This window comes from Alligator mississippiensis, chromosome 13 (genome assembly GCF_030867095.1).
Source record: "Alligator mississippiensis isolate rAllMis1 chromosome 13, rAllMis1, whole genome shotgun sequence".
NCBI lineage: Eukaryota > Metazoa > Chordata > Crocodylia > Alligatoridae > Alligator > Alligator mississippiensis.
The window spans coordinates 26550459-26574717 of record NC_081836.1 but is presented as its reverse complement, the minus strand read 5'-3'; the positions used below and the strand labels follow the sequence as shown (position 1 = coordinate 26574717).

The 24259-nt window shown below is 45.1% G+C and overlaps 1 protein-coding gene across 4 annotated transcripts in view; it reads right to left on the bottom strand.

The window, feature by feature from the left end:
- The window catches only part of RAB11FIP3 (RAB11 family interacting protein 3), a 174953-nt gene that overhangs the window by 113606 nt on the left and 37088 nt on the right, over positions 1-24259 (bottom strand). For all 4 annotated transcript variants that reach the window (XM_014597439.3, XM_019493101.2, XM_019493100.2 and 1 more), the window contains exon 2: positions 12299-12392. In XM_014597439.3, the coding sequence (XP_014452925.2) occupies positions 12299-12392 (94 nt within the window). The remainder of the gene's footprint in view (positions 1-12298; positions 12393-24259) is intronic.

Below are 24259 nucleotides of genomic sequence, written 5' to 3'. Positions count from 1 at the left end.
CTATACAGCTATTTTCTTGAATCGTTCTGTCCACTGTTAAATAATGATGACAGACCATATGGCTTTTATCCAAGTACAACCATCTGTCAATAGCTTGTCAAGGCTTCACCACTGCAGTGGTGACGCACTACTGGCTAATTTCAAAGGAAAGAAACTGCCTCAGAGGTGAAACTTTCTGCTCTCTCGTGCAGATTGATACTACAGAGCAGGAGTAATGCCAGAGAAGCTGTAGAGACAACTCCTGGAGGCTGTCTCCAGACACTGATTATAATCAGCAGTAAAGTTCCTCTTCGGGAGGCAGAAGACATTTGAAAAAAGTAGGAAACATTGGCTGTCACAAAGTGCCCCACCCTCACTTGTATAGATCCTTAAGCCAGCATTTCTTAACCTGGGGGTTGTGACCCAGAAGTGGGTTGCAAGAATATATGAAAGGGTTATGAACAATCATGGACAAATGGGGGGGGGGGGGGAATATCACAGATTTTCTCTTTTAAAAAGGAAAAAGAAAATGTGGAAAACCGCTTGCAGGCTGGCAGAGCCTTGCAGGCCTGTACACAAATGCCAGGAGCTTGGGGAATAAGCAGGAGGAGCTCATCCTCCTGCTCAACGCAAATAATTATGATGTCATAGGGATAACAGAGACCTGGTGGGACTCCACCCATGACTGGACCATGGGTATAGATGGCTATACCCTGTACAGGAGGGATCGTGTAGACAAAAGGGGCGGGGGTGTAGCTCTCTATGTTAAGGAAAGCTACACTTCCCTGCAAGCCAATATTGGCGACCAGGGTGGACGGCTGGAGACCCTCTGGGTTAAAATCCGTGGGGAACACGGCACAGGGGACACAATGGTGGGAGTCTACTACAGACCTCCCACCCAAAGTCCTGACCTTGACCAGGAGTTTGCCCGGGAACTGGCTGAGGCCGCATGCTCCAGGACCATGGTTGTCATGGGTGACTTCAATTACCCAGACATCTCGTGGGAGGATCACTCAGCAAAATCTGAGCGGTTGCAAAGCTTCCTCTCGTGCGTGGATGACCTCTACCTGACTCAAGAAGTCTATGGGCCAACGAGAGGCAAAGCGCTGCTCGACCTGGTGCTGGCTACTGGGGAGGACCTAGTCGGCGACCCAGTGATCGATGGGAAGCTGGGTGACAGCGACCACGAGCTGATCACCTTCACCATCCGCCGAAAAGCTGGCAAGTCAGTCAGCAACACGCAAGTCCTTGACTTCAGGAAAGCCGACTTTGACAAGCTCAGGAGGCTTGTCAGTGAGGCCCTAAGGGACTGTGACCACAGGGAGAGGGGAGTTCAAGAAGAGTGGTTGCTCCTCAAGGGAGCGATCCTCCATGCACAAACTAAGTCTATTCCATCTCGGAGGAAAGGCAGCAAGAGGGCACAGCAGCCCCCCTGGCTCTCCAGGGACCTAGCAGACCTCCTGAGGCTAAAAAGAAAGGCCTACAAAGGATGGAGGATGGGAGTCACCTCCATGGAGGATTATTCTGCACTGGTCCGGTCCTGTAGGGAGCAGACCAGGAAAGCCAAGGCTGCAACTGAACTCCAGCTAGCTTTGAGCATCAAGGACAATGAAAAGTCCTTTTTCAGATATGTGGGGAGCCGGAGGAAAAGCAGGGGCAACGTTGGACCCTTGCTGAACCAGATGGGGCAACTGACAACTGACGCCCAGGAAAAAGCCAACCTATTAAATAGGTACTTTGCGTCGGTCTTTCATCAGTCCCATGGGATGCCCATGCCCGCTACGGGACAGGGAAGTCCAGGTGAGGGTGATCCCCTGCCCTCCATTGATGCTGACTTCGTGAAGGAACATCTTGAGAAGCTGGATACCTTCAAGTCAGCCGGCCCTGACCATCTTCACCCCAGGGTACTCAAGGAGCTGGCGAGCATCATAGCCCAGCCTCTAGCACGGATCTTTGAAAACTCTTGGCGCTCTGGTGTAGTGCCCGAAGACTGGATGAAGGCCAATGTGGTGCCTATCTTTAAGAAAGGGAGGAAAGTGGATCCGGCTAACTATAGGCCCATCAGCCTGACTTCTATCCCGGGGAAGATCTTAGAAAAGTTTATTAAAGAGGCCATCTTTAATGGACTGGCCAACGCCAACATCTTAAGGGATAGCCAGCACGGGTTTGTTGCGGGTAGGTCTTGCTTGACCAATCTCATTTCCTTCTACGACCAGGTGACCTAATCACCTGGACAAGGGAGAAGAGATTGATGTCATATATCTTGACTTCAAAAAAGCCTTCGATCTGGTGTCCCATGATCACCTCTTGGAGAAACTGGCCAATTGTCGCCTTGGGTCCTCCACGATCCACTGGCTGGAAAATTGGCTCCGAGGTCAGACCCAGAGGGTAGTAATTGATGGAAGTCACTCATCATGGTGTCCTGTGACCAGTGGGGTCCCCCAAGGCTCTGTCCTTGGACCCATACTGTTCAACATCTTCATTAATGATGTGGACACTGGAGTCAGAAGCGGACTGGCCAAGTTCACCGATGACACCAATCTTTGGGGCAAAGCATCCACACCAGAAGACAGGCGGATGATCCTGGCTGACCTGGACAGGCTCAGCAAGTGGGAGGATGAGAATCTGATGGTGTTCAACGCCGATAAATGCAAGGTTCTCCACCTTGGGAAGAAAAACCCGCAGCATCCTTATAGGCTCGGCAGTGCTATGTTGGCTAACACTATGCAAGAAAGAGACTTGGGGGTCATCATTGACCACAAGATGAACATGAGCCTGCAATGTGATGCTGCGGCTAGTAAAGCAACCAAAACGCTGGCTTGCATCCATAGATGCTTCTCAAGCAAATCCCAGGACGTCATTCTCCCCTTGTACTCGGCCTTAGTGAGGCCGCAGCTGGAGTACTGCATCCAGTTTTGGGCTCCACAATTCAAAAAGGATGTGGAGAAGCTTGAGAGAGTCCAGAGAAGAGCCACGCGCATGATCAGAGGTCAGGGAAGCAGACCCTACGATGACAGGCTGAGAGCCCTGGGGCTCTTTAGCCTGGAAAAGCGCAGGCTCAGGGGTGATCTGATGGCCACCTATAAGTTTATCAGGGGTGACCACCAGTATCTGGGGGAACGTTTGTTCACCAGAGCGCCCCAAGGGATGACGACTAGGTCGAATGGTCATAAACTACTACAAGACCATTTCAGGCTGGACATAAGGAAGAATTTCTTTACTGTCCGAGCCCCCAAGGTCTGGAACAGCCTGCCACCGGAGGTGGTTCAAGTGCCTACATTGAACACCTTCAAGAGCAAACTGGATGCTTATCTCGCTGGGATCCTATGACCCCAGCCAACTTCCTGTCCTTTGGGCAGGGGGCTGGACTCGATCTTCTGAGGTCCCTTCCAGCCCTAATGTCTATGAAATCTATAAGAGGTCCAGCCTGAAAGGAACTGCTTGGGGCTGGGGGAAGCAGGAGGAAGGCAATCAGGCAGGGGACGCTGTGTGTGACCACGCACGCGCGCACATACACGCGTGCGCACAGCAACCAGGCAGCATAGAGAGCAGCTTCTGTAGCTCCCCACAACCAAAACTATGTTGCTGTTAATGTTTTCCTGTTGATGCCGATTTCTGTCTTTAAAATTAGGACTGTTGAGCTGCTTTAACTTGTAGTGCGTAATAAGTATTTTGGGGTCAAAATACTTGTGGGTTTTCTACTTAAACTATTTACTAGGTCGGGACTGTTCATCAATATTTACAGGTCCTGGTACAAAAATAAAGTTTGAGAACCACCGATTTAAGCAGCAAGGTGCAGGAAGGTGCAGACAGAAGCACAGCTCCCAGCTGTAACTCGGGACAGATTTTTGCAAAACGTTCAATGTTACGTTACCCCAGACCAAACAGAAGTTCACTCTTGGCTCCAGGGGAATCTAGCAGGGGCTGGGAAGGAGCCTGCAGCTGGGTTCCCATAGCAACAGCCAGGGCTCTCTGCCAGTGCTGTTTTCAGAATGGGAGGGACGAAAGGCAGCAGAGGGAGCCGATTCTTGGGGTTCCCCAGCTGGTGCTGAAGGGGGGCAGGTGCGTGAATTGAAGCCCCCATGCCCCACCATCCAGGAGGGGCTGAATCCCCTCCCCCCCGGCCTGAACTCCCTCTGCTCCCTTTCCCCTCTCCCATTCTGAAAACTGGACAGGCTGGAAGCTTGGCAGACACAAATTCCAAAAGATGCTACATTTTGTAACACTTATCTGATACTTCATGCAATGAGGGGTCAGATTTTCACCCAATCAGACATTTTTGAAGCTGTTTGTAGCTGTGCTCTTGTGTTTGGTCACAACTGTAAACCGCTTTTTGTGCCCAGATCAGGTGAAAATCATCACTTCTGTATGCACCCCAGCTAGCTGGCTGCCTTCCTCCCTCAAAGGAAGTGCACCTGATTTTTGACAACTTTTTTAAACAAAGCTTTCTGTATCAGGGCTCAAAGCTTCAAGTTAAAACTGGTGGAGGGAAGGTAGTACTAACAGTAGTGCCAGGCAGAGACAACCCGAGCAGGGTGCGGGGCCTGGGACAAGTCAGCCTGTGTGGGGCCCTGCCCCAGATGCGAGGAAGCCGGCAGCAGATTCAGCAGTGGGGGACGGAGGGGGGAGAGAGGTGCCAAGCGGCTGGACATGAAGCCAGCAGCAGCATGCAGTCACCATGCTGCTTTGCCCAGCTCTGCAGGGCCCCCCAAAGTGCAGGGCCTGGGGCAGTTGCCCTGATTCACCCCCCACCCAGGGATGGCCCTGGTGCCAGGTAATATAGGTCTAGTGCATCTACACAGGGACTTTGCTGTGAGAAACTCAGTCTTAGCTCTAGCAGTTCTGCAGCAGTCCGTTTTCTATTCAACATCCTATTCTGCCCCTGCCCTGCCCCATTCCACAGCTCTTCAAATCAAAGACAGACAGCAGAAGTGAAGTTTATCAAATTCCTTTTGTAAATTTAAGCAGTTTCCCTTCTAGCAAGTTTCTCTTATTCACCCTGACAGGATTATCTTCACAGGAATGCAGCTTGTTAGTTAAGTACAGTCTTTAGTGCCTGAATCCATACCAACTGTCCACTACAGCAGTGGTTCTCAACATTTTTTAGACTGAAGGCACCCCCTGGAAACTGTCAGCTCTTAGTTTTCACTCGGGGGTCAACTACAGAAAAACAGAACAGTTCTTCTGTGACAAAGAACTAAGAAAGACCAAAACAGGCCAGAATGCTTTTAAAACTATGGATTCCTATTTGAAATCTCTTGGTTTATCTTGTGAATCATGTTTGCACACCTAACAATGATAACTAATATTGCCTGGTACCTAGTGGCACCTCTAAAAGGATCACAGAGCATTCCTGTGTGCTGCAGCACCCTGGCTGAGAATTACTCTGCTACAGAGGTATAAGTTGTCCTTACACCAGCACAGTTACATAGGCAGACAAGGTTCTTTGGGTAAATTTGATATTTTTTTATTAGACCAACTCAAATAGTTGGAAAAAAATCTTCTTACAGAGTACATTTTTTGTGTGTTCTCCCCCCAAGCCCTCACAGTAATTTCTAGTTTCCCCACAAGCACACAGAGAACTCTGTTCTATAGATTCCAGATATGTATCTTGGCTTGCAAGTTTAACTTTCAATCCTCTCAAATCTAATTCATTTTTAGTTCAAGTGTCTATATAAAACTCTAGAACTCTTGGTTCAGAGATCATACCTTTTATTAGACCAACTAAGAAATCACAAAAAATTACCTTTTTTCTGTAAGCTTTTGGGCTCACATGCCTTTCATCAGGCTCAGGGCAAGTTAAAGATGATAAAAAGTCCCCATAGGTAGGAAATAAACTTCATTTTTGCACAGAGGAAGCTGAAGATGGAAATCAGTCCCACTGGATCCATGAGAATGTCTTTCTGAGTTTCTCTCTGTTGTGCAGATCAGGCAGGATTCCTTCCCTGTTGGTGTCAGATGGCAAGCAGGGAGGTGTAGAAATCTTCCTTGTTGTTCAGCAATGAAGTTTAGAATCCAGAGTCAGCTAAAATTCGGCATCTTCCATGTTTTAGGGATGTATTTTCTTTACTCTTTAAATTTTCCCCGAGCCTGATGAAGTGTGCGCTAGCCCAAAAGCTTGCAGAAAGTTTTTTTTTTTGTAATTTCTTAGTTGGTCTAATAAAAAGGTATTAATGACATCATCTTTAAAAAAAAAATGCATGTTCTATTGTATCCAGCTTCTACCAGCTTCTCAAGTATCTAATGTAAGGGTTCTAAGCTTTCTCTGGCTCCAAACCAAGTTAGTCTCCTTAGTGCCATTTTTTAACTAATTGGCTTCCATTTGCAATACGTCAAACCATCACCAAACTAACACCACCTCAACTTAAGGTGCAGTCAGTCCTATAACTAGGAGTGGACGAGAGGGGCACCTGCCCTGAGTGCCAAGTTAAGAGGGACTAGAATTGCTGCCCAACCCCCATGGAATCCACACCCCAGCAGGAACTTCAAAACAGTATCAGCTGCTGTTGCTTTAACATCAACAGAGCTGGGGTAGGCAGAGCATTACCAATGGCTCAGATGGGACTACTTATAAAGTGCCCAGAGTAAGATTGCTGCTCCCCCACCCATCTTCTCCACTCTTGCTCCATGCCCTCTGCCCCCACAATTCACACCCCAAAGTTTATCCAAGGTGTAGATCTCAGTTTGTTATGCCACTACATGTACTTAAGTCTTTTACTTTTGCTGCTATTAGTTTTTCCAGCTATTCCCTAGATTTTCCTGAAGACTCACTACTGATACTTCACTGGCCTTCTTCCTATTTACATTTTTCCAGAATGGCACTCTTCTGTCCCAAGCGTCTAGACATCATTTATAGGCCAATCAAAAAAACCCCAAAACAACCAACTCTATAACAACGGTCAGAAGAAATCCTTTGTGGTTATTGAAACTGTACTGCAATAGTACAGAGAAATGCATACACACACACACACACACACGTTTTAGTTTATTTCACCACAAGAATGTCTCATGTAGCAGAATACCCACTATTGCCAAAATGTAACAAGATCTTCTGACAGGACACTGCAACACAACTTCAAGAAGTTTCAGAACAAGTTTTACTCTTCTGGATTTGTATCAAGGGTACTGTATTTTCTAGTATATAAAAGTTGTGTGCACAGAAGGCGAACCCACCAAAAATGATAACATTTAGGAAACAAGTTTGATTGAAATTTGGTAAGCTCTTGTTAATATGATTTAAAAGATTTTGTTGCATGTCTTCTGTGGATTAAACACCTTACATTTTAGCCCTCCTTTTGGAAGAGGGTGGAAAGAGTCTTGTATGCTGGAAAAATGAGGGCATGTCTGCGTGTCTAAATTCAGAAGGCATTTTAGACTTGGTGAAATCATGCTTAGCAACTCTCACCTAAAGCCACAATACTTTAAGAAAACAGAATGCAGGAAAAATAAGCAAGCACGAATTTCTCAGGAGCCAGGGGGATGCCACAAGAAAGCAGAAAAAAAGAAGTGGTCAGTGCTGCCTGCCCTAGGCCACTGCAACAAGACTGGTTCCATTACAATTAAATGTATGGCTTCACTGACAGGTATGGGATTCAAGCAGAGTGGGAAGGTCAAAGGTCATTTAGCCATACCAAAAATACAAAAACACAGCTGAAGCAGGAAAAAAAAAACCCCAAAAAACAAAAAACCAAACCATTCTCTTGAAGTCAATATTTAGGGGTGGAAATAAAAATAAGGGACTCGCTACAGACTGAAGACCACCTCATCACTACTCCAGCCTGACTTCCATAGTATACATGGATCAGTCTTATTTCTTTTCTGAGTACTGAATTAAACTGGAAGGGGGGTGTTAATAAATGTAGTAGTGTACTGTAGGCACTAGTCTAAAGGGATTGTCTTACTTTAATGAAAGGATGAGTATCTGCAGTATTAGTTCAGTAGTTTAATGTATGTTCCTTTACAGTGCCAATAGAAGTTAAATTATATGAGTTATAAACCACTGTGCTTTGTTAAATTTTATTTTCCTAGTGTCTAACAACTTGGATCAATCAATATAAAAATTATAGAAGTAAGTAGTTCAGCTTCCTCTGATGACCAACAGGGTAGGGTAAATGACCTCTACAACAGTATTAGGAGATCAGGTAACTACAAAGATTTTGCTGGTGTTGTGCCCTGCCGAGGACCAGACAGAGGGCGGGGGAGCAGAGGCCAGTAGCACTAGCATCTGCTCCCCCACCCTGCTTCCTGCAAGAGGCAGAACAGCAACAGCATGGGGCGTTAAGTGGTAGCACTCCATCCCAGCCCCCTCCCTCACCCCCAGTCATTCTTGACAGGCAACTGGCTAGTGACTCATAATAGTAGATCAAAAGAAAGGGAGAGGAAGAGGCTGAGCCCTAAAGGGAAATGGGGTTATTTCTATGGCCCAATGATTGGTCTTAGATTACTAACTAAAATCTTTTGGCAACATATACAATTCAGGTTCTTGAAGTGATGCCTAACTGGTGAAAACAATGGAAATAAGAACGCCCTCTTGGGTTCTGTGACCAGTGGACACTTGGAAAAAAAAAGAGGGGTTCCTGAACAGGGTTGCAGACTTTGGGGGTATACTTCAAAAGTAGGAAAAAAAAAAAAATGAGGACTAGATATCAACCCTTGATAGATGAGCCTTGGGGTTGGGAAGGGGAAAGGAGGGGAGTTGTCAAATCAGGCAGTTTTTAAAGGCTGCCATTGTGTTTTCCATTGTGAAAACAATGCAAAATAATTCAGTAGGTTCAGTCCAAGTTTGCAGAGAACCTGAAAAACAGCACAAATCTTGCAAGCTTTTCCAAGGGGCATTCACAGCAACGCGTTAATATTGTTAAGGCAAAGACCTGGTGAACAATTAATTTCATTTGAAAGCTTGTCTAAATGTACTCCTCCAACCATACAGTTGGTCCAATAAAAGATCACTCAGAGATCCTTGCCTGTTGCGTATTTCCTGAATCATCACAACTACATGACTTCAAAACAATCAATACTGTTAACCACTTCACTGGAAATCTGCACTTTTTTGTGTACTCACAGCACTTTCATTTTTAGTGCCATGAGTGTAAAACACTTAAGCTGCAGAATGGAGAAGAATTCACTAGGGAAAATATTAACCTTGGTGTCCAGCAGGACACCAACATCCTCTCAACTCGTTTGAATCCTCTCACTCAAGCTGCAGGTGGATTGGGGACATGCACCTCAGAACTGGCGATGAAACAAGATAATCATGGCTGTATCCCAGAAGGATTTAGAGCAGTGGTTCCCCACCTGGCTAGACTCAAGACTCCTGCTGTAACTTGTGTGCATTGAGCAGCATGCCATTTCGAAAATGAACTAGTCTATTACAGTGTTTACCTCCTTGTAGAAGGGTTAGAAGGGAAATGGCCAGGAAGGAGGAAGCCTAATTCTGTGCTCATCTCCTCATACCTCATGGCATCCTTCTAAAGGATCTTGTCCCAGCAGCCTAGGTTACAATCACTGACTTTTCCGCTTTTTTCTAGTCCTTTCACATTTCTCTTCTCATGTCAGGAGCAAGTCTATGTAGCATACTGCAGTGAAGTTGGGATGCCAGGGTTAGTTTGGATATTGAAGGCAGTCTGAACACAGTGGCATGGAAGCTCCCTGCCAGCTAACTTACCCTGCTGAGAAGTGCTCTGTATTGCCATGCCTAGAGTGCTCCTGGGATACAAGCAAGCTCGTAACAGCTAGCTCTGGTATCTCTACACTGTGCTGCAACACACAGTAAGGTCGTCTCATATTATATTCATTCTCTCTTTTCTGAACTAAATGAATAGAAGTCAAAGTGCAATTATACTACCTGGGATAGAGTAGGTGTTTAGGCAGAGACGAACAAACCTAAGACACAAGATATTTATTGAACTAGACCAAAAGAAAGTCAGAAGTAAAAGATGCTTCTCTGCAACTGACCTGCTTTTGCAGACTTGGTAAACTTTAAACAGAAAGCTGTTTTCCCCTTTCCAACCTGCACTTGACAGCTTGCCTTAAACACAGAATACATTTAACAAGTGGTTTTGAAAAAAAAGGACACCCCAGCAGCAAGATCACCCATTTCCTTGCTTTACAAGAATGGTTTCTCCCCCCACCCTTTTTTTTTAAATTATTATAAAAAAAAAAAATAATTGCACAACTATAATCAATATTCCCCACCTTTGAAGATCAGCAAGTCCAAGAACATTGCGAGCAAAACTGTTCAACTTCAGAGCTGTTAAGAAATGCTTCCCACCTTACTTTGCTTTTCTTTTTATGCCTCTCCTTATTCAAAAACTCAAGAACATTTTGTGGTGTACTTTTTGAGCAAATAAAAAGTTTTCTGTTGTTGCAAAACATGAAGCCTAGAGTTAGATGTTAAGACTAGGTCCATTACTTCTATCCAATTAATACCAAACACTATGGCAATGAATTATTGAAGAGAAACTTAAGCCACCTCTTCTCAGATAGCAATTTATCACAGATTAATGGTTCTCTAAATTGCCTGCTCCCTCTTCTAAACTCAGCTCCTATTGTAGATCTTCATCCCAACAGATCTTCAAGGTATATAATATGTAAACTGCTAAATAAATTATATGTAAATATTTATATTCTAATCACTTAAGTCAATTATTATTTAAGCTGATGGTGAATAATTACAAAGCTAAAAAGCAACCTGCAAAGAATATAAGTCATTCCCTCTTTCAAAGATTTAAGTATACTCCAAGCACCCAACCATTCCTAAAGAAGTTTCAGAGCTTTCACACACTTCATTAATCTGATGCTCTAAATATATATTAAAAGTCTACACTACTAGTGTAGGTCACCAAGAATACATAAAAGAAACCTCAAGCAAGCAGCACTGGCATCTTAACCTAGGAATCATTATTTTTGCTTTAGAGTTGTATAAAATTTCTCCAACAACTAAGCCTGATGGCAAGGTCCACTTTGAACTTTGCTTATTAAGACCTATAGCCTACACTAAAAATGTTCAAACAATTAAAACCCAGTGAGAACCATTCAAGGGCACCATTTGCATAAAAACACTTCTTGGAATTCTTTCTGAATAAGTCCTCCTGGTTGGAGCATACAGGTCATCTTTGTAGCAGAATCGTTAAGACTGTACTGCACCACAGGCACATGTGGCACTTCACTGACAAACATGACATGCTCTTAAAAGCTTATCATAAAAAAAGTTAAACTAAACATAGAAAAGAATCTCAGATGTCATGAGCAGCAAACTAACACAAAAAACTTATTGTGTAAGCTCCTTGTTAGACATCACTTCTGCACGCTATGAACAGCAAAGATTAGCACATTTAGCAATTTAGAAGTTCTGCATCCTAATCCAGAAATTTGACTTAACTGCACTTTCATGAAGGTTTAAGTCTCTGGACTTTGTACTCCTATCAACCAGCTCCTTACTAAAAATGTACAAGATTCAACTACTGAAAACAAACAATATTAAGTCTGGAAACTAAAGGTGTTTATAGATGTGCTGGGGGGGGGGGGGGGGGGGCACCTTTAATTAGAGAGAGGCTTGGAGAGCTGCAATTAAAAGCGCCTGGACTATCACATGCATCAGCACCCATGTTTAAAACGTGGCAGCGAGAGCGCTTTAACCAAACCTTGAACGAGCCTTAGTTAAAGCACCCCTGCTGCCATTTTTCAGCAGGGGAACGTGCTGATACATGTGACACTGGACTCTGCTGGAGCACAGCAGTTACCACGCTCCAGCAGACTTGATGAATCAAGTCTGCTCCAACTCAGTGCAACTGCAACACATCAGAGCAGCCTCTCTGCATGTGTCTAGGCGCCCAAATAACTACATTTACCAAGAAGCCTAATGCAGTTAATGCTGGTGTTAGAGCAATGTTTGTCTTTTAAATGCAACTAAAACCAGTTTCCTTTGTTTTTGGTCTTCACATAATTCAATTCAAGTTGTAATGAATTATTCCAGGAGTTGACCACCTTTTGTGGGGTGGTGGCAGAACAAGCCAGCTTAGGCAAGCACCAGGACCCAGCTACCTCTGCCTCTTCTCCCTGCCACCAAAGCTGCAGTATGGCATAGGGAGAGCCTGCCCTCCACTGGAGCCTGTGCACCCAAATACTGCTGAAGCCAGTTCCATAACTGGATCCAGCCCATGTGCCATAACCTGCTGGCCCATGCACTATGTTTATAAATTCACTAGCTGAAATCACGAAGCCAAGAAAGTATTTTTACCAAGTAGTTGTTCTATGTTTTGTTTTGTTTTTAATTTGATGCCTCTCCTTTTGCTTATAATATAATAGCAAACAAACTAACCTCCATTTCTAATAGCTGTAATCCCTCTATAGAAGTCTTCAAAGCTGATCACTCCAAGTCCACTGGGGTCAAGATACTTCGTTAAGTCCTTCACCTGCAATTACAAAAACAAGAATTACAATTTTACAACAAAGCATTTCAACACACAGTATACAACAGCAGACTGTTGATCAGATGCACATTACTGGAAAGCCTCCCAGGAATCAGATTCAGCTTACTAACCATTACTAGAAAGAGCTCTACTTAAAATCAACACAGCATTAGCAAAAATTCCTCTTAATGAAGGCACAAGCAGGGAGTGCCAAAGGGGTAATTGGTATTTAACCAAGTGATCATTCAAGATTAAGGCTGGCATTTAGAACTTCAAAAGAAACTATGAAATTAACAAAGAATCATGAACATTGGTCAACATAATGTTGTTTCAGTTTTGACCCCCATGCTTGCTCCTTGCCTTAAAGAAAAAAAAAAAAAAAGAGTTCTGTCTTAATGGGGATTCCTGTTTAATTGGGACAATATGCTGCTCAACAGGAGGTCCCAATTAAAAAGATTCTATAATAATGAACTGATCTGTGTTATGTATTTAGATAGTATAATTAGAAAAATCTTTCTGAGGGCATGTGTATATGCATAAAAATCACGTCAGCCAGCAAGGATTAAGATGTTAATACTGAAATTGTAGAAAAGGAGTAATGGGAGACATTTTCAGAAATGGGCAATGATCATTTTGGCAATTCCAATTGAATAGTTGCAATTAAAAAGGCAAAACTAACGTAAGTTCTCAACAGTCAAAAGACTTAAAAAACCATATATTTAGTTCCCTGAATGGTTCCTGCTACTTTGACTTTATTTCAAGAAAGATATTATACAATAGTTTATACCAAGAAACTTGAAACAATTAGACACTTTTTCCCTAGGCTGCTTCTTTAGCAAATTCCCACTGGAAGCAACATTGAGGCATATTTGGAAGCCAGATATGCTAGGTAGTTCAAACAAAAAAGAAAAAGAAAGCTAGACAGAAAAAAGGGCAAAGAGAACTACTTATGGTTTTATATCTACTAAAAAAAGAATGTCAAGATTTTTCCAGTTCAGACTCCCCTTCCTACTTCCAACTTTGCCATTTATAGGAGCCCACCAGGAAACTTGAAGTTAGCTTCCCTGTTGAATTTTTCTATCTGTTAATACTAACTAGCATGTTATTGACAAACTGCTCTGAACTACAGGTTGCTATTTCTTTATGTCTCTATTTTTGTTACTACTGAGCAAAAAGATGATTCACTGAACCATTTATTTAAGAAAAAAACTTTACATCTATATTTTTTGAAACTTGAAAGAATGAGGCCAAGAGAAGCTACATATAGACTGTAAGGAATTTAAAACGCAAGACTCCCTTAGTTACCCATGTACCATCTTTATTATACACAGATTTGCATTTATGTAAAAACCAAAAAAAACCCACAAAAAACCACAAAAACAAAAAATAACTACCCACACATGCACGTTAGTGGCATTTTAAATCAGTTTCCTGTAGTTCCCACATGTTGTTATGCATGCTTTGCCCCCCTCTTCTCCCCCCCTTGGAAACTTTAGAATGTTCCTTCAACAAAATTCCAGGCAGAGCAATTGCTAACATACCTTTAACGCACAGGAAGTGAGAGGCAATAAAAACCACAAAACACTTTTTGTGCCTGACTCTTCTGCGAAATAACTTATGAAACTAAAAAACATTGTATAGAGTAAGCCTGCTTACTCTAATTGTGAGTTTTCCACATTTGAATATTTTTGCTTAAAAAATAATCCAGAATAAGATGGTAAGAAAACTACCTAGATTTGACAAGGACAAGTGTAACAGCTACTATTACTTCATGAAGATTTAATAGATTTTACAGTTTAAGGGTAAAAGCACGGTCTGACTTGTAAGGAATTAGGGACAATAGAATCGGCTCTTTCTATGCCAGGCTGAAGTGTATGTAAAAATACCTGAAGAGAAAATTAATACCTGCTTCCCTCATTTCAAGTTTATCTGCCCCAAGTGTGAAAATTAACTAATACCTGTTCTAATAACTGCTCTGGGCATCCTCTTTCTCTCTCTCCTTAAAAAAAACAAAGAGGAGATTACAGGGGGAAAAGAAGCCGGAAGAGATGGAAAATGAAGTTCTGGGTTTTTTAAAATTTGAAGTAGAAAAGGAAAGGAAATGCATGCACTTTTCCTGTTTGGGGGTGGGATCATTGAGCATACAGAGGTAGCCACAAAACAGTTCAACCTGTTTTGTATACCCTCTTCAGTCAAATTTGAAAAAGTATATTTAAAATAAACAGAAGAATGTGCATTAACAGATGCAAATCTCAAGTCAGGTAACAATGGTCTTATAGTTGCCTGATGCACAGCTCTACTTTCTTGTCAATTACGGTTCATGGGCACTAAGGCAACATAAATTATAAGTAATGTTCAGTTCAAAAAGAAAAAAAAATGTTTCTACTGAGGTCCAGTTGCCCAGGTGTTGTCAACACCAGGGAGAAGCATTAAATGCACTATTGTTCAATGCCAGTGGCACATTGCATGGATAAGCTCCTTCCACTTGCAGGCATAGACAGACTGGCTCCTCCTGTCAAGTGACAGCATTATACCGATATACTCAGACCAGATATTCCAGTCCCTTGAGTTCCTGCTGCAATGCTAATGTGGCATAAAGTGAACAGGAAAAGGAGAGGGAAGTAATGTGCAATTAAAGACCAAGTGTTTTAATAGGTTATTAAGCAAACCTATTCAGAATTAAATCTGAAATTATAACAGATTACAGTAAGGTTTTAACCTGCTGAAGCACATGAATGCTAACCCATATGCTTGATGCCAAAGTTAAAAGAAAAAAAAAAAGTAACTGAACTGGAGGAAGTCTGACTAATTATCTGGTTAGAGTTTAGAAACTTCTTCCTTTCAGCTTAATGAAAAGTTCATTCTAATTTAAGAAACCAAACAGTGTTAGGAGTGGGCAGAGTCAAAAACCTTATGTTCCTCTTGCAATCTATAAACTTAAAACTAGATGCTAGTGGACGAGATCTAGCAGTTCTAAAACAATGGTTCTCAACCTTTTTAGATTCAAGGCACCCCTTGACAGCCTCAAGGTACCCCTCAAACTCCAGCTCTTAGTTTTACTCCGTGTGGCTACAGAAAAATAGTAGAGCAATTCTTCTGTTGCAAAGAACTCATTCTGCCATGTTGTGTGGTCTTTGTTTTTAACACTATAGATTCTTAATTTAAATCTTTTGGTTCACCTTGCAAATCATGTTAGCACACCTGACAGTACTAACATTGTGTGGCACCCTTGAAAGGATATCGAGGCACTCAAGGTCCCACAGCAACCTGGTAGGGAATCACTGTTCTGAAGTCTTGACAGACATAACAACAACAAATAAATTAAAATCAGTTCAACTCACTAGATATAGTTAATGCTTAGTGTGTTTTAATAAAAATAAATACATTTTGAAAGTGTTCTGGATAGATTTATTTTAAAAAACGTTGTATTTGAAAACAACAGATCGAATCAATTTTAAAATGTAGGTTCTGCATTGTTAAATTGAACCCCAAATCTCCATCCAAATAAAGCTCAAATTACATGTTAAAAATAATCTAAAAGCAGCAGCATGCCATAACCATTTAAAACATGACAATATAAAAATTAAGAAATGTAAGTATGCCTTAGTGTGCTGCACAAGTATGCTTATATAGAGTACTTGCCTATTTGGGGAAAAATAGCATACAAGTATAAAAGATGCATTTATTTTTAGCCTTGTACCAACATTAATGGTCACCAACCAAACAAGTTTCTCTAAGAATACAAATGAAAAAGAAGATGAAAAATCATCTATTTAAAACAATAAATCTGCCCACACAAAAGCAAATCAGAAATTGCCATTTCATCATATAGAGCACAGATTCTTAAGAGTGCCACAGCATCATGGGGTGCCTTGAGATCCTTTCAAGAGGACCACAGGGTGCCACACAATGCACTGTTAGGGTCCCCCTAGATGTTCAGGTAAAGGCATGATAAGATCCGATGCTCCTGACAGGCCACATGTGGATGGCAGGAGGTAACTGTGGGATCCAGCATCAGATCAAATCATGCCTTACTGCTGGTGTGGGAGGAGCCCAGGAATGCCACTAGAGATCTAAATACTACTATTTTAAAAATTATCTGTTTAACCTCCGTTAATTATACTGGTTAAACGGTTAACCGATACAATACCACATACCTACTCCCGGCTGTGTGGGTGCAGAGCCCCGGGCGGTGCCTGCCCTGCCCTAGGGGAGGGGCTGCAGACACCTTCTGGGAGCAGCACAGGGTGCTGGGGGCCATGGGCTGTGCAGAGCTGCTGGGACACAGCTATTACTGGGAGCCACTCCCCAGGACTTCTGACAGGGAAGAAAGTGGTGGCAAGCTCCACCAGGCAACAGAGCCTGCATCAAGCCTGGGGTGGCAGCAGCAGAGGAAGGGCTTTCCTAGTCCACTGCAGCCTGCTGTGCATTGGGAGGCAGAAAGCAAGCAACACCAGGAGGTTCAAGTAGGTTGTTATCTCCCTCCAGCCCCTTCTCAGCACTTCTAAACAAGGAGCTAATTGCTTAATTGACAAGTCATTAGGCCACCTACTGTTTTCCTCTTTAACCTCACAGGCTAGGGGTACTAGCCCCTCTTTGCCACTCCTCCCCATTCCCACTTGCCCTGCCACCTTCCTGTTCTTGAGGCGCCATAAATGCCCATGCATGCACACATCCATAGTGCAACACGTAGGCAGTAAGGAGCACAGCCCGGCAGTGAGGAGAGCGGTGTGCAGCTGGCAAGTCTGCTGTGGTGGACAGGGTTGGGGGGGCAGATCAATGCCCCCTGTATAGAGAGATGGAGCAGGGCAAGGGCTGCAGCAGGAAGTGCCCAGTCAGGGTGGGGCGGGGCATGGGCCTGAGCCACAACTAGTCCAGAGAGCACAGGAAGGCTTCCACCACTGCATGCACCCCAGGGGGGCACGGAAGGGGGGCTGCAGCTGCAGGCTGGGGCTCTGCCAGGCTCTTCCTGGTGCATGGGGGCAGTGCTAGGGGCACGTGGCAGTGGCACTGGGATGGGGCTACAGCTAAATCTGGGGTGGCTACAGCCCCCCAGAACCTCCCTCCTAGCACCGCCACCTGCCCCGAGAGCAGCCCTGAGCACAGCCCCCATGCGCCGGGAAGAGCCTGGTGCAGCTCTAGCCTACAGCAGCAGCCCCCTCTGTCCTTTGCCCCCACCACACATGCCCACCCCCAGTGCATTCCTTGGGTGCGCACAGCAACAGGAGCTGCCCCCCCACCCCACACCCCCTGGATGAGCTGCGGCTCAGTCCGCCCCTCCTGGGCAGCACCTGTCCCATACCCCTCCCCACTCCCTCCCTCACCACAGGGATGCTGATATGCCCCCCAACACCCCTTCCTTCCCCCCTGCCCCCCCAACTTACCAGCTGCACGCACCTGTATTGGAAATCTGATCTGTATTGGCCAATATGCCGCCTTAAAAATTGGCTATTGGTATTGGCCCCAAAATCTCTATTGGTGCACCCCTACTTTTATTCGAGGTGCACCAATATTGGTCTGATACTGGATCAGCACCAATATAAAGAAAATTGGGTGCATCAGAAATTGGCCCAATGCGGTCAATAATTGGCCAATAAAATGCCCGTGCCTGCACAGCATGCAAGCAGCAAGGAACATTATTGGCCATGGGGGGAACCTGGGTGCCCTCCCAGATCCAGAAAGCAACAGTCGCTGAGCCCAGGGGGCTGCAGGGGCCCCCCCAGTGCACTCCCCAGCAGACCCAGAAGTGGACTGGAAGTGCTTCTGATCCACTTCCAGGTCTGCTGCCAAGTGTGCTGGGGAGCTCCCCATGCTACTGTGGGACGCTCCATCCACCCCAGCATCACAACATTCACGAACCACCTGGTACTTTGAGGTATGCAGAAAAAAAAAATCATTTAAAAGCTGTGTCTATGTCTGAATCAATTCAGACAGTTGTGATTCGATTTGGAGAAATTAAAGGGTCTCCTGATTCGATTTGGATTCGGAGATTCAGCCAACGAAAACAGGCTGAATCTCCGCCGAATCAAATCAGGGACTGAAGCTTTGCACAGCCCTACTGTCCAGCCAGGGCAGGGCACAGGACAGAGCCACAGTTCATCTTGGGGTGCGTAGGTGAAAACGGTTTCAACGCTGCTTGCACCCTGGGAGGGCACAGGCAGGCAGGCAGCTGCCCCGCCCCACCCCCGTGTGCTCCTGGATCTGCACAGGGCAGGCTGCAGCTGTGGGCTGGAGCCGGTACTGCACTGGGCTCTTGGCGGCAGCTGGGCTCAGGGCGGGCAGCAGTGGCACTGGGAGTGGGACTATGGGGGGCAGGAACTGGAGCCACTCCAAATTTTGCTGTAGCCTGCCTTCCTTCCTAGTGCTGCCACTGCTTCCCCTGATGAGAAGAGCCCAGCACAACCCTGGCTCCAGTCCACAGCTGCAGCCCTCCCAATGCAGATCTGGGGACACATCCCTCCCCCATGCCCTCCTGGGTTGCATGTAGTGATGAAAGCTGCCTCCGTGCCCCCCCCCCCGACAAGCCACAGCTCCACCCTGCACCGCCCGGGGAGCATCTGCCCCAGTCCCACTCCCTCACCATGGGGAGTGTTGATCTGCCCCCCTCCCATCACAACAGGCTGACCAGCTGCATGCAGCTGTATCAGAAATTGGATTGTATCAGCCAACATGCCTTCTTAAAAATCAGCTATCGGTATCGGCCCTCAAAATCTCTATCAGTGCACTCCTAAGTTTTATACCAGCATTTGGGTTGAGGTACAAAAGCGCTTGAGAATCACTGTTTTATATCACCTCAAGCAGTGGTCAAGCCCCACTACAGTGAAAGTCACAGTATAAAGAGAAGCCCGTCCACCTGCCCGTCCCCCGCCAAAAAAATGCTATTCAAAACAAAGTCAAAAGTCAAGTCTCTAACCCAGCACAGACTGCTCCTCTGATCCATACACAGGTCCAAAGAATATCCAGTGACTTAAATTTGACTAAAATGACAGGTAGCTATTGAACCCCAGATTAAAAAGAACCTGGTATAACCCTCTGCGTGAGTCCTAACCAGCTCTCTTCAATAACTCGGAGGCAATTAAGGACAACTACTAACCTTGCCTCAGTACCTGATTACACTTGCTCTAGTCCTTTTTGCAAAGTAGTAACATCTCTGATTTTACTCCAAGTACTGGCACATGACCCATATTCATTTCTAGACTGTCTGGCAAGAGTCAGGATCGTAACAGAAATTTTCCAAGGTCTCTACGAAGCGATGAGGCTTGTCAGAGAATGCACTATTGTAGTGTTAAGAAAGCTGGACAGTATTTTGTTTTAACATCTTAAGGGGAAGCTGATAAATTGGCTTTTGCCAGGGAAAAGCTTTTAGACCAAGGTTGTAATAGTCTGTATGTACAATTCTGCCCACCCACGAAGGGTTTTGAAAACAGGCTGAGACACCTAGGATGACTTTCTAGTCACAGTTGGTCATCTAGATCAATATTCTGTTTCCATTTAGTCATCCGAAGTTACCATTAGGTCAATAGTGTTAACAGAAGGTATCAGATAAACTATCAGTTGGGTTGGTCCAATGCTACCCCAATTTTCATGCCTAAGGGATGGGATTAAAGATGCTATTAGTTTGATTTTAATTGTCCATGGCTGGGCCATACAGCATAAAAGGCCATTTTTTTTCAGGTAGAAGTCTCCCTTATTAGAAACAGTGACAACCAAGAAATACAACGATGTTCACCTCCTTTCTAGATACTGACTGAATACAAAGTGATGGACCCAAAGCCCTTTGTATTACTGGGAGCAGGACAGCAGAGGATGGGTGCAAGGCAAGTGTTTTATAATGCTGGTTAGTAATGGGATTACAGGTGTATGCCACAGAAAGACAAACTTTTTAAAAATAGATGCAAGATCTGAAGTCAAAGCATGTAGTTCCTGTGGACATACAGCATGAGGATGTACAGAAGCATCTGAAGTTGGCAATACTTTTAAAACAGTACCATCTTCAAAAGCCATATTTTTTGCAATTTTAAGCATGAAAGCACTTTTCACATGTAGGTGGGGAGATTTCCAAAAAGAGAGCTCATCTTGCCATTATAAATAAAAGGAAGCGCCAACACATACCAAACATTCCAGGCTACAGTCTAGCATACCTTTGCTAGTTTCTGTAAGGCGGAAAACATATTTTAAAGCTTCTCTGTCTGTTTTTTGTTGCAATACTGTCCTGATGCATTCAGGCCTTATCCATAAAGGTTTGTATCTGAGCACTGTCAGGTACCCAAATCAGCACTTCTGGGCTATGTACAGACAGTCAAAACACCCAAGGCTGAATCAATTCAATCTTCATGGGTTAGTTTAAGCTGCATAGATTGAACTGATAAACAAGTGAACAGACATTCGCTTGCGATTCTGGAAATGCAGCCATGTGCCTGCAGTGGCTCTGGCCAGGAGCTGGGGTGGGTGCTAGAGCACACCTCCCTGCTTGGCTGGAGCAGACAGCCTGGGCCAAGGCTAGCCTGCCTATGTTGTGAGGGGGGATTTCAGGGGGAGGTGCAAAGCATCCTGGGATGCTGGGGTACTGTGAGTTAACTTGAATCTGGAGAGGATCTGGGATAGAGTTCAACAAACCAATTTAACCTAAATCAGTTAAGTCTGATACTACATCCATCCAAGTTTATCATAAACTGGTTTCAGCCATTTTGAAAGCAGTTTATGTGCACTGAACTTCTGTTGCGTTACAAATCTGAACTGGTTTCCAATCACATATATCGATTCATGTGCAATTTCTGTCCCTACCCCAGTGGAGCTCACACCTGCATGACATGACTATGGTTGAATACAGGGTGGTTGCCTACTTGAATGAAACTCTGTTCCAAGGGAAAAAGTATGACAGACCACTTTTTCTCATCCCAGTGAATGGGTGAAAAAGAAAGTACCCTCAGCATTTCCCATCATTCACTTCCACTCACCCTCAAATCTCAACCCCAAATATAGAAAAATATGCTAAGGATAGCTTGCACGTAAATCTTGCACAGAAATCAAATGATAGAAGGGAAACAACAAAGTCTCCGCAGCATAGCAACACAGCACCTATTGCTTGGCTGCAAAATCTTAAATCTAATTTCACTAGAGTTTGCTTGACCCTGCAAGAGACTGAGTACCCTCAGTTCTGGAAGTTGAAAGAACTCAGCCCCTGTAGGATCAAGCTCTAAACTGCAAAGCTGAACAAGAATGAGACACTGGGAAACAAGAGCAGAGGAATCATTTTAAATTAAACTTATAAAAAAAAATCCAAAAAAAAAAAAAAATCACATAAATCAGAATCAACTGTGACAGCTACAGTGGCATCTTTGCTACTTAAAAGGATTTAATAGATCTGCCCTAAAAAGGCTTAATGGTAAATGTTAGCAGCAATATTTTTCCTGGAAGCTTGTTGGATGATAAGGAATTATGTCTGCTGCAATTAGAAACAGAGCAACAAGAGCCAAGATGGTCTTAAGCAAATCCCCCCCAACACACACACAAACACACACTTTCAATATCCAAAAGTGACTGGAACGAGTTAAAGACCAAAATCATCACCACTACTACCTCCACAAATGCCTCAGTGAGGGTACCTATACACGGCCCCAATGCCTGCTCCCACGCATTCTAACTAATAGACTCAATTAGTTAGCTTGCTACAGGACCATGGTTGTCATGGGTGACTTCAATTACCCAGACATCTCGTGGGAGGATCGCTCAGCAAAATCTGAGTGGTTGCAGAGCTTCCTCTCGTGCGTGGATGACCTCTACCTGACTCAAGAAGTCTATGGGCCAACGAGAGGCAAAGCGCTGCTCGACCTGGTGCTGGCTACTGGGGAGGACCTAGTCGGCGACCTAGTGATCGATAGGAAGCTGGGTGACAGCGACCACGAGCTGATCACCTTCACCATCCGCCGAAAAGCTGGCAAGTCAGTCAGCAACACGCAAGTCCTTGACTTCAGGAAAGCTGACTTTGACAAGCTCAGGAGGCTTGTCAGTGAGGCCCTAAGGGACTGTGACCACAGGGAGAGGGGAGTTCAAGAAGAGTGGTTGCTCCTCAAGGGAGCGATCCTCCATGCACAAACTAAGTCTATTCCATCTCGGAGGAAAGGCAGCAAGAGGGCACAGCAGCCCCCCTGGCTCTCCAGGGACCTAGCAGACCTCCTGAGGCTAAAAAGAAAGGCCTACAAAGGATGGAGGATGGGAGTCACCTCCAAGGAGGATTATTCTGCACTGGTCCGGTCCTGTAGGGAGCAGACCAGGAAAGCCAAGGCTGCAACTGAACTCCAGCTAGCTTTGAGCATCAAGGACAATGAAAAGTCCTTTTTCAGATATGTGGGGAGCCGGAGGAAAAGCAGGGGCAACGTTGGACCCTTGCTGAACCAGATGGGGCAACTGACAACTGACGCCCAGGAAAAAGCCAACCTATTAAATAGGTACTTTGCGTCGGTCTTTCATCAGCCCCATGGGACGCCCGTGCCCGCTACAGGGCCAGGAAGTCCGGGTGAGGGTGATCCCCTGCCCTCCATTAATGCTAACTTTGTGAAGGAACATCTTGAGAAGCTGGATACCTTCAAGTCAGCCGGCCCTGACCATCTTCACCCCAGGGTACTCAAGTTGCTGGCGAGCATCATAGCCCAGCCTCTAGCACGGATCTTTGAAAACTCTTGGTGCTCTGGTGTAGTGCCCGAAGACTGGAAGAAGGCCAACGTGGTGCCTATCTTCAAGAAAGGGAGGAAAGTGGATCCGGCTAACTATAGGCCCATCAGCCTGACTTCTATCCCGGGGAAGATCTTAGAAAAGTTTATTAAGGAGGCCATCCTTAATGGACTGGCCGACGCCAACATCTTAAGGGACAGCCAGCACGGGTTTGTTGCGGGTAGGTCTTGCTTGACCAATCTCATTTCCTTCTACGACCAGGTGACCTATCACCTGGACAAGGGAGATGAGATTGATGTCATATATCTTGACTTCAAAAAAGCCTTCGATCTGGTGTCCCATGATCGTCTCTTGGAAAAACTGGCCAATTGTCGCCTTGGGTCCCCCACGATCCACTGGCTGGAAAATTGGCTCCGGGGTCGGACCCAGAGGGTAGTAATTGATGGAAGTCACTCATCGTGGTGTCCTGTGACCAGTGGGGTCCCCCAGGGCTCTGTCCTTGGACCCATACTGTTCAACATCTTCATTAATGATGTGGACACTGGAGTCAGAAGCGGACTGGCCAAGTTCGCCGATGACACCAAACTTTGGGGCAAAGCATCCACACCAGAAGACAGGCGGATGATCCAGGCTGACCTGGACAGGCTCAGCAAGTGGGCGGACGAGAATCTGATGGTGTTCAACGCCGATAAATGCAAGGTTCTCCACCTTGGGAAAAAAAACCCGCAGCATCCTTATAGGCTCGGCAGTGCTATGTTGGTTAGCACTATGGAAGAAAGAGACTTGGGGGTCATCATTGACCACAAGATGAACATGAGCCTGCAATGCGATGCTGCGGCTAGTAAAGTGACCAAAACACTGGCTTGCATCCATAGATGCTTCTCAAGCAAATCCTGGGACGTCATTCTCCCCCTGTACTCGGCCTTAGTGAGGCCGCAGCTAGAGTACTGTGTCCAGTTTTGGGCTCCACAATTCAAAAAGGACGTGGAGAAGCTTGAGAGAGTCCAGAGAAGAGCCACGCGCATGATCAGAGGTCAGGGAAGCAGACCCTACGATGACAGGCTGAGAGCCCTGGGGCTCTTTAGCCTGGAAAAGCGCAGGCTCAGGGGTGATCTGATGGCCACCTACAAGTTTATCGGGGTGACCACCAGTATCTAGGGGAACGTTTGTTCACCAGAGCGCCCCAAGGGATGACGAGG